Raw genomic sequence first — 15659 nt, forward strand, 5'->3', positions numbered from 1 at the left:
CACCCCTGCCCTAAGGGTCCCGCCCTCCCTCCTACCCCCACCCCAGGCGCACTCCTGCCCTAAGGGTCCTACCCTCCCTCCTACCCCCACCCCAGGCCCACCCCCCCCTAAGGGTCCCACACTCCCTCCTGCCTCCCACCCAATTCCCACTCCTGCCCTAAGGGTCCTGCCCTCCCTCCTATCCCCACCCCAGGCCCACCCCCCCCCTAAGGGTCCTGCCCTCCCTCCTATCCCCACCCAGGCCCACCCCCACCCTAAGGGTCCTGCCCTCCCTCCTATCCCCACCCAGGCCCACCCCCACCCTAAGGGTCCCGCCCTCCCTCCTGCCTCCCACCCTCCCATGTCAGTGGAACAGCAGGATCAGCCCTGCGATGAGAAGCAGCCCTTGGCTCCTCTGGGGGACAGCCAGGCCCCATGCAGTCTGGGCCCCTCGGGGCGCTGGCAGTGGGGGGCACACCCCAATGCTCCATCCTGGCTGCAGTGCCGCTTCCTCCCACTCCCTGGGTCAGACGGGTCACTCTTCCTCTTGCGAGGCTGTGAGGAGGGCACCAGCCCCAGAGCCAGTGCTGGCCGCCCACAGACCCCGAGGTCGGCCCCTGGGCGGGGGGTCTTCTTCTGAGACTTGGACGCGGCAGGTGCAGCTCGGCTGAGGCCTCGTCTCTGAAGGGGCTGGGACTGGGCCGCGCCCCGGGGCCCCCGACGTCCAGGGCAGGCCAGGCCCGAGGCGGGGACAGGACTCAGAGAGAGCGCGCAGGGCAGCAGGCGGCCGGGAGAGGCCCAGAGGAAGGCCAGGCTGCGGAGGTCCTCCTCCTCCTCACGGGGCCTGTCCGCTGGCCCGCGAGTCTCCCTGGCAGGAGAGGCCTCTCTGGGGACGCAGGCCTCCCTGGGGCCCAGTGCGCAGTCAGCAGGCCCGTGGCCCTGGGGAGCAGCGGGGGGGCATCGATCCCGGAGTGGTGGGTGCTCCTGACGCCCCGCAGAGACAGCAAAGGCCTGGGGCCTGGGCCGGTGGGCGCCTGCTGGGCCGCGCCTTTGCTGGTCCTTGAAGTCGGTCTCTGGTGGGCAGGCTTTGTCACTGACCCCCAGCTGGGGGCCACGGTCACGCCTCTGGGCATCTTGGCTGGTTGCAGACTCAGAAGGACTTGAGTCCCACAGGGGACCTTTGTGACTCGGGGGTGCCTGCACGCCCCCCTCTTTGGAGGCCAGGATTCGCTTCTCTATCAGCTGGGAGGAAGAAGGGACAGTGACTGGCGCTGCACACGTGTGTGTGTGTGTGTGTGTGTGTGTGTGTGTGTGTGTGTGTGTGTGTGTGTGGAGGAGGAGCGTGGGTGATGGGACAATGGCACAGGGGGGAGGAGGGGGAGGTGACACCGTGACTGGAATCCACCACAGTCATGTGTCTCTCCTCTGTCCCCTGTGCCATATTCCCAGCTTTGCAGTCCCTCTTCTTCTAAGTTTCCACCCCCTCCTCTCTGTAGCCCTCTCCTTCTTGTCATCCTGCCCTGGTCCCACCCAGGGCTGGCCCCTCTGCATGCAGTGCCTGCAGGCAGGGGTGGTGTGGACACAGGCATGTGTGTCCTGGTTCTGGACTGCTCCCTGCCCTGGTTTGCCCTCCCTTGGCTCCCTGAGGGCCCCCCACACCCGATCTACCTGGATCCCTCCCTCCCTGACTCACTAGGGCCTGTCCCTCCTCTAACTCCCCTGGGGTCCCTGGGTCCTATGGCTCACTTAGGGACCCCCTCCCATCTCCCTAATGTCCACACTCCCCTGGCTCACCTGGGCAGCAGTGAGCCCTTCTTCCTGTTCCAACTCCTCAGCTAGGGCCAAGGGATCCTGCTGTGCGTCTGGGGAAATTATTTGTTCCATGAATTGGGGGTGAATGACCGCCTCCACCTGGGACAGAAGGAAGCGGCTGTGAGCCCCTTGGCAGGGAGCAAACTGGGAGTCAGCGGGGCCTGGAGCACAAGTGGGAAAGCCAAGACCCACCCGTCCTCCTGCTCAGGGGGGTGTTTTACTCCATCATGGTCATCAGGTGCACACACACACACACACACACACAGAAACACATACATGCACACACACACAGGGACATACCCACAGGAACACAGCACACACACCACACCCACACAAAGCGCACACATGCACACAGACACACACTCTCTCACCCATCCAGCTCAGGAACAAAGAGCAGAGCCCAATCCCATCAGCCTGGGAGAACCCGGGTCTGGGTGCTGCAGCGCCTCCCTCTGGGACCGTATAGACCCGGAGCTGCCAGCCAGCCCACCTGGGTGACAAAGTCTTCCTGGGAGCACAGCTGGTCCAGGTAGCTCAGGAGACCCTCATCCTGCAGCCACTCCTTTTCTTCATCTTCCCGTCCTCCACCTGGCGCCCCCACGGGCAGCTCATCCATGATGTCCATGTCCTCTTGCTCGGGCTCAGGGGGGGTCCCATTGCGGGACTCAGTCTCCCGGGGCGGCTGGGGTGTGTGGGCGCACTGGGCGCTGGGTACAGCCTTCCTGGTAGTGCGCGCTGGGCAGAGAGGGAAGAGGAGGGAGCGTGAGGGGATAAAGCTCCCACCTTCAGGGCATGCGATGCTGAGGGCAGTGTTTGGGGCATTAATATGGGTGCGGCTGGGTCGGGCCACCTGAAGCCTGTGACTATGTGAGGGGAGACCAGAGGGGAGCACCCAAGAGAGTCATGTGTGAGGACGTGTGGAGCCACCAAATCTCCAAGGGGCCCCGCAGCCAGCCCGCTTCTCAGCAGACTTCATGTGGGGCCTTTGACAGGGAGCGGGGAGAGGGGATGAGAAAGAAGACCAGGTCCAGAGCCCATGGGGACAAAGGCTCAGAGGCCCGACTCTCAGGGCTGTTTCCCTTGAAAGCCCAAAGCCCCCCTGAAGGAGAAGGGCCCATGTGGGTGGGGACAGTGGCCTGCTCTAGGCCCTGTTGCCTTTGGCCATGGGCTCCCATGGGAACGTGTTGGCCTACCTGGCTGCCTGCCCACCACTGGGGCTGGGGGCCCCCGAGGATCAGGTCTCGGTGGGGCAGCAGGAGGCTGGGTGTGCGCCCCCTTCTTCCACTGGAACTTCTCAAACCGCATCTGCTCCTCCGCCTCAAACTCCATGAACCTGGAGGTGAGGAGGGCACAGCTGTGCTGATAAGGAGGCCGCCGGGAGCCCAGCAAGGCAGCAGCGGGTGGGCAGATGGGAGAGCCAGTGCCTTGGGGCTGTCAGGGCCCGGACACTGGGGAGGCAGGAGGCTGGCTGAGCATATTCCTGCACAGCCCCTCTGGCTGGAGTCTGCCCACTGGGCGGGGCACCTTCTCCCCAGCCTGTCCTGAGCCTTCATGTCCAGCCCAGGACGGGTCAGGGTCAGAGGAGAGGGGAGCTCCCAGGAGGTGAGACAAAAGCACCCACACTCTGAAGCTGATGGAGTGGCTTCCCCAGGAGAGAAGGGCCTCTGGGCTGCAGGGACCCCGTGCTGAGTGACACCCTCCCACCACCCTCCTCTCCGATGAGACCTCACAGCTGGACCCTGCCCAGCAGTCAGGCTCCACACGTGCCCCCGTTCGCCCCCCCCCCCCCACAAGCTGTGGGGACCAAGACTCACTTTTCTGCCATCTCAGAATAGACCCTCCGGTCAAAGTTGCTCTTGCGCTGCCATTCCTGCATGGCCTGCCCTATTCCCTCCTCCAGCGTCATGGTGGGCCTCAGGCGGGACAGGGACCGGAGCGCTGGCCTGTAATGGCTCAGGGTCAGTCATGGCTGCAGCCTGGCCTCCACCCGCCTGCCCACCCCAGCTCAATGGCGCCAGGTTCCCACCCCCACCCGGCAGGACTAAAAGCTCCAGGCGCCCCCTGCCCTGCCCAATGCACTCACATGAGGAAGCAGCAAAGAGCTCCCACATCAGGACTCTGGGGAAGGTGCTCCCGGGCCAGGGCCTTGAAGCACTGCCAACGACGGAAGTCCTCATACACACTCTTGGGGTTACAGGCGTCCTCCAGCGAGGCCTTGGACTGGGAGGCGGCCAGGCCACCCTCCCTGGAAGCCCCGTGTGGCCGTGGTCCAGGGTCCACTTGAGGGACAATGGGGGCCAGCTTGGCAGCTGGTGGTGGTGCCTGAGGAGGAAGGCCGGGACACCAGCCTCCATAGCCAGCCTGGGTGCCCCCAAAAGCCGAGGCAGACATGATTGTCTCCACCGCAGTGGCTTCCAAGAAGAGGGGTGCAGGACACACAGCACCCCCACAGATGGCCCCTGGAGCACTCCCGTTGAGGGGGGCCTGAGTCAGGACAATGGTCTCAGTCTGGGAGGGCTGTGGTCGTCCCCCTTCTGACCTGACCTGGTCCATGATGTTACAAGCCCCAGGCCCAGCGGGGCCTTGACCCACATCTCCTGCCACCAGAGGTGTCCTGGGCAAAGCGGGCAGCACCAGGGGGCGGCCAGGAGGGAATGACGAGGTCCTGAGGGGCGGCAGGTGCTGCTCCCAAGGTGGCGTGTGTGGGGGGCCAGTAGTGGGCTGGGGAAAGGGCCGTGCCATAAAAGGAGTCATGGAGGCACCAGGCTTCAGGGTCACATCTGCTCCCAGCACTGCAGATGCTGTTGAGACAAAGGAAAGGGTGAAGGGAGGAGGAGAACCAGCAAACAGCACTGAGGCACTCTGGGCCCCCTGTAGCTACTGGGGAGTCAGAGCAGTGAGTCTCCCAGGGGAGGGCCATTGGGATGGGCAGACTGAGGCGGTGGCAAATGTCCTCAGGTCATTGTCACGCTGTGACCTCCAGTTGGAAATTATTCCACTGGAGAGCTTGCTCCCCATCTCCAAGGCTCCCTGAGCATGGTCTGCGAGAAGAAACGGCCCCAGCCAGCGCTGACCCTGAGAGCCGCCCTAAGGATTCCCTGGTACCGACCCTGCCAGCCTCATGCCTGGCCCTGGGCAGCAGTCTACTCTGGGGGCAATGACCCCAGGCAGACCCACTCCGGTAGTGACCTTCTCCAAGGTAAGTTCTAGGCACCCAAAGGACCTCTGAGAACAGGCTGTGTCTAAAATATTAGGGCCCCATCTGTTCCTCAGTCTTCCCTTTTCTCAATAAATCACCCCCTTTCTGCCCTGGGCTTGCACAACACAGAAACACTTGCGTAATGTCTCCCCACAACAAGGTACAGGGACCCTGATCTGACCCTTGAACGCACTGACCAGCATGCACATGTGTGTCACAACCAACAGTGAACACTCAACATGGGCCAGGTCCTGCCACTCGGCCCCAGCGCTCAGACTAATGGCCCCTCAGGTGCTTGTCACTTCACAGCCAGCAATGGCTGCAGAGCGTTAGAGAAGGGCCACGGAATGCGGCAAAGTAGGGCTGTCAGTAGGGGTTTCCAGAAACTTCCTAGCTGCTGTCCTGTTAGATGGGTCATGGGACTGCAGACTGTGTGAGGTCCTTCCCCTTCCAGCTCCCAACAGTGGAAAGTGAAGGCCAGTAGGAAGCAGGTGTGAGCCGCTGACTGTGGGACACAGTTGTCTGAACACATCCCCGCTCAGGGGAACTCGAGCAGACCTAGTCCAGGAGAGCACGCTGCACACTGCGTGCCCCTAATTCCTCAGGACAGGCGGCCTCGGACGTTTACTACTGACACAGACCGTGGTCTTCCTGCCCCTGTGCACTCCCCTTCCCCTTTAATAAGGAATCTGCCTTCACAGAAGTTCCACGGACACCACCCAGGCTCCACATCTGTTTTCTGTCCCTGAAGCAGGGACGTGGACTCTGAGCAAACCCCTCATCTCAGAGGTAAAGGGCAGGGCAGAGGGTGCGCCATGAGATACAGGACAAGAGGAAGTAGGTCTGAAGACCTGGGTGGCCACAGGGGGGACTATTCGGGACAGCTCAGGGAGGCGGGGCCTCTCTTGGTTGAAGTTACCCGGCTGCCCTGCCCCTGTGGAATCCAACCCAACAAGCAGCTCTCTGGGCTGAGGAGGGGCGAGCTCTGGGCCAGAAGCAGGGGAGAAGCTCTGGGCTCCAGCAGTTGGAGGACCTTCCAGCCCAGCCCTCAGGGAGGACATTTCATTGTGGACTTGGCCACAGACAGCCCCACTGGACAGCTTTCTGGCTAAGACCCTCCCACAGCCCCCATTAGCTCTAGTGAACTCAGGTCAAGTCCCTTAGAAAGATACTGCGGGGCAAGCTCCAGGTGCCCGAAGAACAGCACACAGGACTAGGCTTTACCATGACCCTCCCTGTGCCACCCCCACGACATCGCCCACTACTCCCCCCACACACGTGGCAGTGGCTTGTCTCCCCTCTGGGAAGAACCCACGTGCCTGCTGCTGTCCTTTCTCCACACCCAGGCATTTCCCTGAGCCACCCTGACCCACCTCTAGGAGCCCTCCTGCCAGTGCCCTCACAGGTTCCCATGGGCTCCCAGCCTCCCTGGGTGACAGGTCCTTGGAGGTCCAGTGCTCGCTCCCTCCCCTACTTCAGTCAAACCGTGTTTCCCCAGTGTCACAGTTTAACCCCAAGTTTTGAGGGACAGCTCAGTGTTTAAAACATCCCCCTCCAATCTATAGTCTTACCTCCTACTGAAGCCATCCCCGCAGGCTCATTCACTGACCACTGCTGCCTAGTAGCCTCCACAATGAGAAAAGTCAAGTCGAGAATCCAGAGAGTGAGCTGCTCCAACAGCTGCTCAGCATCCAGTGGAGGGAAGGTTTGGATTTGAACTGTAGAATGTAGGGCTCCAGAACTTCTGCAGCGGGGGAGGGGCCGGGGACCAATGGGCTGGGGTGGGGGTGGGGGGGCATTCCATGGAGGGCTCTGATAGGTAGGCGAGAACCAGCAGTTCCTTTCAAATTTAAACTCACAAATTTAAAGACACACTAGCAGTAATGACCTTCTCTAAGTTCTAGGCACCCAAAGTCACCTCATGGGCCCTTTATTTCAGTTCTTGATCCATCACCCTAGTTCTGGTTCCTCAACCTGCTTCCTATCTGGACTTGGTTGACTTCAACACAGACTACACTTTCTGAAAAAAATTCAGAACATGCAGCCTGAAGAAATAATGGCAACTATGGCCACATGGAACCCAGTGTTTGAAATTAGGACTGACCCAGCAGAGGCAGCATGCTCGGTGGCTGTGTGCACATCATTCCTTAGGAAGCAGTCCTGTGGCCCCAAGGGTCGCCCAGTGCTGGGAGCCCTGCAGATGCAGCTGGCCCAGCCTTACAAACCATCCCCTTTGCTCCAGTCCATTAGGGCAAGGCCCTGTAGCCTACAGGGCAAGACCAGAAATCACCACTTTTTGTTTCTCAGAGTATTATGTTGTTCAATGTCTAATTTTTTACCCTTTGAGTGATTTTAATGTACTGTTTTAAGCAAGTAATGCCTTTGCATAGTTCACAAATTGTGCAAAATGGAAAATGTAGTGAGGAGTCTTTCTCCTGCCTCCTTCCCCTCTTGCAAATGACCGGAAAGATGATGCTATAATTTCAGTTTCTTTGGAAAGTATGACAAACTCAAGTCAGTAAGTTGATTCTGCTACTATATATATGTCCTATTGCCAACTGCAATTCTGCAATATAATACAAAAAAGGAGGGCGGGCAGGGTGACATTGTTCCCATGCTACCTGCCATGTCAACGGAAACTGGCCCAGACAGTCATGTCTTCATCAATGTTAAAACAACAGTCTTGCAACGGAAACATCTGTGAACCAACATTTATTGAAAACCCCCACGTACTGAATAAATACAGGAGGAACGGGGTCAGTGGCAAGCGTCTCTTAGAGTGTGTCCAGGTCTAAAGTTCTTGGCCGGAATTGTGCAATGCAGCGCCCAGACTTCTGGGAGGAAGGACCTACTCTCTCTAGAAACCAGGGACCTGCAGTCCAAGGGCATGAAGGCACTCGCCCCTCTGAGGACAGTGCTTTAGGCCGGCCTTTCCCAAACTCTGTCCCGAGGGGCAGCCAAGTGCATGGACTGCACGTTTGCAACGTTAAAGTCGCAAGTGCTCCCTGCACACGCGCTGGGAGGTTCCTGGGAGGAGGACCTGCAGGAGGCCTCACAGGGACCCTCCCTCCACTCCTTCCTCTCCTGCAGGGACAGCCTGGGCCCTTCCCAGGGTGCCTCGCGCCAGGACGCACGGGCACGCCCACTGGGGGCGGGACTCTGTCCCGCAACTGCTCCCAGCATCCGTTGCGGCCGTTGGCTCCCACAGGCGCGCGCATGCGCTAATGGCAGGCGGGTCCCCAACGGCCGCCCAGGCTGCACCCGGGGCCTGGCATGGCGGCCTCCGGAGTCCGTTAGGCAAACGGGGAGGTAAGGGGCGCGCGGCCTCCTCTCCCCTCAGGCGCCCCCTCTTCTCTGTGGTTCTCCCCGTGGGCTCTGTGCCCCGGGTCTCTGCTCAGCCCCCACCCTCCCATATTCTGTGTGTTTTCACCGGGAATTGACAGCAACTGGCCGTTGGGGGTCAGTGATGGGGGCCTACACGGCCCAGTGATGCCTGTGAGCGTCCAACTCGGGGTCGGTCTGTGTCCCCCGCTTTCTGAACAGCGCGGCTCCCGGCAGCTCTTCTGCCTCTGACAGCGCCTCCGGTTCGGCAGAAGCTGCTCGTGTCCCTGAAATGAGTGGACGGGGCGGAGCCCCCACTCCCCACAGTCCCGGGGCTCCCTCCTCAGGGCCTTGGCCCGCGGGCACCTCCCCGCACCCGCCATGCGGGCGATCTGCCGACCGACAGGGATGTGGCTGCTGCCAACGCAGGGGTGGCGGGCAGCCTGGGTCGGGGCGTGGGCACTGGCGGCGGGTCTGCGGTGTGTGCGCCATGTGGGCGCTCGCTGTGTCTGCGGGCGTCTGGCCACGGGGCGGCCATGCCTGTGTCTGAACGTGCAGGTGGAGGCTGCTTTTGGAGGGTGTGGAGGTGTAGTGCGTGTATCCTCAGGGAGTTGCTGGGTAGGTGTTTGTAATATGCTGACTGGGGAAAATGTTTTCCGGTGGTTTTGTGTGTTTTTTTCCTCCTGTGAATCCGGGTTTTTCCCCCTAATGGCCGACTTGGAGGGATTATCTGCATATGCACAGGGCAGTGTTAGGACAAGTGCGGGTGTTCATTGGCTTGGGTGTGTGCTCTGTGTTTGTACTTGGGGAGTGTGGACGGATCAATGTGTGTTCGGGGCATGTTGTGTGGTTACGTGCATTCCCTTTTGTGATCTTCAGCGGCTGTCTACGCCTGCGTCAGTGTGCAGAGGGCAGCCTGTGACTGTTTTCAGGACTGGTGGGTCTTGTATATGCTGGTGAACAGTAGTGTTTGTGCGGTTTGGTGTGGGGTGTGTGACTGTGTGTTCTGCAAGATGGAAGAGTGAATTCTGTGGGAATTTGGGAGGGGTTATGTATACGCAGGTGTGTGTATGTGGCATGAAGTGTGTTTGGGACATACGTCCAGGGAGACAGGTGTGCATGTTTGCAGGGCATTGGGTAATTGTCGGTCTGTTTGGGGCTTGTGGAGAGTGTGTGTGTGGAGTTTACATGTGTGTGTTCCAGGGCCATGACCGGGGAAGGATGTTTGCTTGAGCTCCGGTTTGTATTTTTCAGTCGGGCCCTAAGGCTTACATATTTTGGGAACTGAGGGTGTGAGTATTTGAGCGAGAGATGGTTTCTGTGCTTATACAGGGGATGGAGGATAGTATCTATGTACGGGAGGTGTGTGATACGGTTATTTGTAGTGTTTTTGGATGTGAGAACTGACTCATTCACTAGGGGTAATTTGGAATTTGGAAGTTGTTTCATATGTGGTTTGCTGGAGATATTTCTACATGTCTTGCCCATGTATACTGGTCCGTGTTTATGTCAATCACCAGGTGCATGAATTGTCAGTCTGCTCATAGGTTATGGGGTTGTTAGGTGTACTTAAAGTGTATCTCTTTGGGGAGTGCTCTTGTTTCTACATGTATTTAGTAGCCAGTAAAAAGCAGTGGTCTGTAGATCCAGAGTGAGGGTAGAAAAAATATATATTATGGTGACCTTTTATTACATACTAGAGGCCCAATGCACGAAATTCATGCAAGGGCCTAGGCCCCAGTCCCCGCTCCCGGCCACCATGGCCAGGGGCCTCTGCTGCCTCTGCCACAGCCCCACCCGCTGTGGCTTATTCTGGAAGGAAGGACATCCGGAAGGATGTCTGGTCTAATTAGCATATAAAGCTTTTATTAATATAGACTGAAGTGGAGAGATGATGAGGTTGTATTCTAGAGATGTGGAATAATGTATAGAGTTTGAGGGATCTATATGTTCAGGAATTGGGAATTTTTGTATGCAAGTGTGTGAGAATTGTGTATGCATATTAGCGAGAATTAGGGGATTGTCAGTATTTTGTGTTTTGCGTGTATCTATCCTTGTGTGTGGGGTGTATATTCATGAGTGGCTTGAGGGTATATGTATTTGGGATCTGTGAGTGTATCAGGAAGTCCTCTTTGCATTCGTTCCAGAATGTAATGCTTGCAGAATGTGGTGGTGATGGTTGTATGTGTCCTCTCAGTGTGTGGGAGGCAGGCATATATGTATTTGATATAGAGGTTTTTAGTGTGACTGTGTATGTATTTGAGTACTTGGAGCTTAGGGGGTGCATATGCTAAGGAATGTGAGATTCCAGTTTGTGTGTTGAGAAGTTGAGACTGTAGTGTGTGTGTGTGTGTGTGTTAGAAATCATGGAGAATGTGCATTTTAGGGCTATGGGAATGCATATGGATGTTTTTTTGGGTGGTACATGAGACAGTTGTGTATTTGGTAATTTTAGAGAGTCTGTGTGTAGGTATTCAGTGTGTACATCTGGGTGGTATGTTGGTTGCACATGTTTGTATTCACAACCATGTTGTGTGTGTGTGTGTGTGTGTGTGTGTGTGTGTGTGTGTGTAGCATGTGAATATACAGAGTAATTAGGATTTTGCTGGTAACCATTTAAGTAGTAAGAGTAGTAATTATACTATCTGTATATTCAGTGAGGGTGAGGGTAGAAATGTTCATGTGTGAGATATATGTATCTGGGGTGGGAGTTGAGGGTCCTACTCAGTGTGTAAGAGTATTGTGTGCACATATGGTATGAAAAAGGAAATCAATAAACATATATTTAAAAAAAAAAGGATGGGGTGCACTGGAACTGGCTCATCCTAGCTTGGGATACTTGATGACATATGACTCTCCTAGACACTGTGTTCAGTGACATCAGGTGGATACCTTGAAATTAGTCATGCTGGGGATTTTTGTATCAGGTACACACCAGAAATGAAATCTTTCCTACATGCCCCTGAGGGTGTTCAGCACTCACCAGCACACCACTAGTGTGTGTGTGTGTGTGTGTGTGTGTGTGTGTGTGTGTGAAGCAAAAATATTCAGGCATCAGTGGACATATGTATGCGAAGCTCTATGTAATTTGCAAGTAAGGCATCTGGGTCTGTGGGCCCTTCTGTGTGTGCATGGACCCTAGTTATTGCATTGCTCTTAATCAGGTTAGTCCATTCTCTTTTCTTAATTTTTATTTTTGTTTGATTAAAGTATTACGTATGTCTCCTTTTTCCCCATTGACCCCCCACCCCAACCTGGTTCATTCTTTAGGGTCAAATATTGACACAAATGTGGGTAAGTTCTGGCTCCTCCATGCAGATGGGTTCAGGCATGTCTGTCCTTTAGGCAGGTGGACATTTCTTTTGCACTTGAATGGACCTGACATCAGGGACCCAGATGAGTGGGCCTGGTAGACAGATAGCCAGGCAGAGCAGAACCTTCACAGGTGTGTTATTGGTGTGACAGGGAGCAGTCAGGAAGTCTTGGGGTTTCCTAGACAGGAGGTCAGATGGCCAAGGGTACCCCAGGCAAACTCTCTAAGAATCAGCTGGACAGCTACAGGCATTGTGGCCCTTCTGGGGTATGGCTGGTTGTCAAGGACACCCTTCACATGGGGTCCAGGTGGTGAAAGCCTTGTGTCCCTGCATCCATCTGCTCCATGGTGGTTTCTCAACTAGGTGTGTCACTAGTTCTCAACCCACCTAGCTCCATGGAAACCTCAATCCTTAGGTATAGGAAGTACTTTAGGGCTCAGTGAAGTGGCAGAGATGGAGATGGGGAGACTTTTGGGCCTGTGGAGGGCTGGAAGCTGAGAACTGGAGAGACTGGGGTGTGTTACTCTGATGAAATATATGTCTCTGATACTCCCAAGCCCTTTTAGACATGATCTTCTTTGTTTTCTGAAGGCTCAGGATGCTTCTCACACTGACATGAAGCTCATCTCAGCTTCATATTTCACAGAGGATGACCTGACCCTCTTTTCTCTATTCCATGTTTAACTGCACACTCACCAGAGGGAACCACGTGATCAATGTAGCCACCAGCTGACCCCACAGCTGCCTCCTGGCTCCCTTAGTTCCCCCCGAGGATTTCTGGGCCTTCTCCTTCCTTATGGTTAGTCTCATTCTGGCCTTTTCTCTCTCATGGTGAATCCTCCTGCCAACAGAATGTGCCAGACCCACTTGCTTGAATGCCCCAATAACTGCTTCTCTTAATACTAGCAGATTCCTAGTGACTCTCAATGCCCTCTTCATAACCTATCCTAATATATATAAAGAGCTAAGTGCTGTCACGACCGAACAGGCAGCCGGTCACCATGAAATGCATGGAGCACCTCTCAGTCTCCCTTTCTCCCCCGGCCCCAAGCCACTCAAGATGAGGGGGTGCTGGCGTCAGGGTAGGACTGGGAACTGTTGAGCGGCAGTGGTGGTCTGCCATGAGCTTAGCAGAGCAGTCACCCAGGCGGCAGCAAGTTTCGCGAAGCGGTTGTGGGGAGGCGGGAGGAGGCAGTTTCGCAGAGCAGCTAGCTTCATGGGGTGGCAGCAAGCTTCGTGGAGCAGCTGAGGGGCTCAGAGTGTCCTGGGGTGAGGAGAGGCCATGCTAAGGGGAGACCAGGCTAGGCCTAGGGACCCTAACTGCACACAATTTCGTGCAAGTTGGGCCTCGAGTCCTCAGTAAAATGACAGTGTGTTGTACTGATCATATTGTGTGTTGTTGGTAGAATGGAGCTGGGCCTGGTTTTATATTTTTATAAAGTTTTATATTTTAAATGAAAATGCAGTATAACGTATATACAAGGTATATGTTTTGGTTTTGTTGTTTTGATTGGTTTGGTTTTGAAATGGTAAGTCACGGACCCCGAGTTCTATTAGGGGGAAGGGACAGGAGTATCTCTGTATCTTGAATCAGCACTGAAAATCCCCCACCAGGTGGAATGAATTCAAATTATTGGAATGGCTAAGTCTGGACAGAGCTAGTGTCCTGCGGCCGATATTTTTTGGAGTATATGTTATTCCCCCATCTCGCCATGGACAGAAGGAATCCTCTGCTCTTTAGTGTTAAAATAATTTTTTAAACTTTTAAATGTCAGATGCCATTCAATATTATAATAGTTTCAGGTGTACAACATGGCGACTTTATATAACTTACAAAGTGATTACCTCAATAAGTCTAGTATTCATCTGACAGCATATAGAGTTACAATATTATTGTAAGTATTACACTGTACTTTATATCCCCATAAATGTTTTCATAACTGGCAAACCTTATATCTTTCTCCCTTCTCCTTTTTCACCCATTTCTCCCAACTTCTTCCTAACTACCAACCACTAAAATGTTCTCCGTACCTACAAGTTTATTTCTGTTTTGTTTGTTCATTTATTTTGTTTTTTAGATTCCATATATAAGTGAAATTATATTTGTGTTTTGTGTCTGACATTTCACCATGTTGTTGCAAATGACAAGATTTCATTCTTTCTTTTGGCCATATAATATTCCATTTTCAACAGTAGCACATCTTTCTTTATCCATTCATCTGTTGACAGACAATTAGGTTACTTCTGTATCTAGGGTTCCCTTTTCTCCACATTCTCACCAACATGTGTCGTTTGTTGATTTGTTGATAGCCATTCTGACAGGTGTGAGGTGATATCTCATTGTCCTTTTTATTTGCATCTCTTGGATTACTAGTGACTTTGAGCATTTATTTCTGTCTATTGACCTTCTTATTTCTACTTTGGAGAAGTGTCTATTTAGGTCCTTTGCTCATTTTTTAATTGGATTGTTTGTCTTCCTTTTGTTAAGTTGTATGAGTTCCCTGTATATTTTGGAAATTAACTCCTAATCGGGTGTAGCATTGGCAAATATATTCTCCAATCCATTGGGCTCTCTCGTCATTTTTTATGGTTTCTTTTGCTGTGCAGAAGCTTTTTATTTTGATGTAGTCCTGTTTGTTTAATTTCTCCTTAGTTTCCTTTGCCATAGGAGATGTATCAGTAAACATCTGCTACGAGAGATGTCTGAGATTTTGGTGCCGATGGTTTCTTCTAAGATTTTTATGGTTTCATGTCTTACATTTAAGCCTTTTACCCATTTTGAGTTTATTGTTGTGTATGGTGTAATTTGGTGGTCTAGTTTCTTTCTTTTTTTTTTTTTTGCATATAAGTGGCCAATTTTTCCAACACCATTTATTGAAGAGACTGTCTCTGCTCCATTGTGTGCTCTTGCCTCCTTTATCAAATATTGAGTATAATGGCTTGAGTCAATTTCTGGGTTCTCTGTTCTATTCCATTGATCTATATGCCTGTTCTTATGCCAGTAGGAGGCTGTTTTGAATACAGTGGCTTTGTAGTATAACTTGATATCTGGTATTATGATTCCAGTTTGTTGTTCTTTCTCAAGATTGCTGCAGCTATTTGGGGACTTTTTAAGTTCTGTGTGAATTTTTGCAGTTATTGTTCTGGATCTGTGAAGTATGGCATTATTATTTTGATAGGGATTGCATTGAATGTATAGATTGCTTTGGGTAGTATTGACATTTTAAGAATGTTGATTCTACAAATCTATGAACATGGTATATTCTTCCACTTTTTTATCTTCCTCTATCTCTTTTTCCAACGTCCTATAGTTTTCTGAACACAGGTCTTTAAATTCCTTTGTTATGTTTATTCATAAGTATCATAAATTTTTTGCTGCAATGGTAAATGGGATTTTTTTCTTAGTTCCCCTTTCTGAGAGTTCATTATTGGCCTATAAAAATGCCATAGATTTTTAGGTGTTAATTTTGTATCCTGGTACATTTTAAAATTCATTTATTAAATCGAATAGTTTTTTGATGAAGTCTTTAGGGTGTTCAGTGTACTGTATCATGTCATCTGCCAATGAGAGTTTTACTACTTCCTTTACAATTTAGATGCCATTTATTTCTTCTTCTTGTTTGATCGCAATGGCTAGGACATCCAGTACTATATTGAATAAAGTGGTGAAAGAGGGCATCCCTATCTTATTCCTGTTCTTAGAAAAAATGATTTTAGTATTTGTCCATTGAGTATGATGTTGGCTGTAGGTTTGTTATTATGATCTTTATTATGTTGAGGTATGATCCCTCTATTTCCACTTTGCTGAGAGTTTTTATCAAAAAAGAGTGTTGGGTTTTGTTAAATGCTTTTTCTGCATCAATTGATATGATCATGTGATTTATGTCTTAATTTGTTTATGTGATATATCACATTTATTGATTTGTGAAATTGTACCAGCCTTGCATCACTGGAATAAATCCCACTTGGTCATGGTGTATGATATTTTTAATGTATTGATGGATCTGATTTTTAATAGTTTGTTGAGGATTTTA

At 52.7% G+C, this 15659-nt stretch overlaps 1 protein-coding gene across 1 annotated transcript; it reads right to left on the reverse strand.

The window, feature by feature from the left end:
- Nucleotides 1–360: 360 nt before the first annotated feature.
- LOC118666857 (NUT family member 2G-like) lies at nt 361–8694 on the reverse strand. The gene is made up of 7 exons (XM_036329143.1): nt 8688–8694; nt 3875–4592; nt 3606–3734; nt 2985–3124; nt 2282–2526; nt 1774–1890; nt 361–1221 (listed from the first exon to the last, which is right to left on the reverse strand). The coding sequence occupies exons 1-7, from the start codon at nt 8692–8694 to the stop codon at nt 361–363; spliced, it is 2217 nt and encodes a 738-aa protein (XP_036185036.1).
- Between the last annotated feature and the right edge of the window lie 6965 nt (nt 8695–15659).

This window comes from Myotis myotis, unplaced genomic scaffold, assembly GCF_014108235.1.
Source record: "Myotis myotis isolate mMyoMyo1 unplaced genomic scaffold, mMyoMyo1.p scaffold_m19_p_12, whole genome shotgun sequence".
Classification (NCBI taxonomy): Eukaryota; Metazoa; Chordata; class Mammalia; order Chiroptera; family Vespertilionidae; genus Myotis; species Myotis myotis.

Coding starts and splice junctions, on each gene's coding strand:
- LOC118666857 (XM_036329143.1), bottom strand. Junction 2,527..2,984: donor AGTGGTGGGCAGGCAGCCAG/GTAGGCCAACAC, acceptor CTCTCTGCCCAG/CGCGCACTACCAGGAAGGCT. Junction 1,222..1,773: donor AAGGGCTCACTGCTGCCCAG/GTGAGCCAGGGG, acceptor TCTTCCTCCCAG/CTGATAGAGAAGCGAATCCT.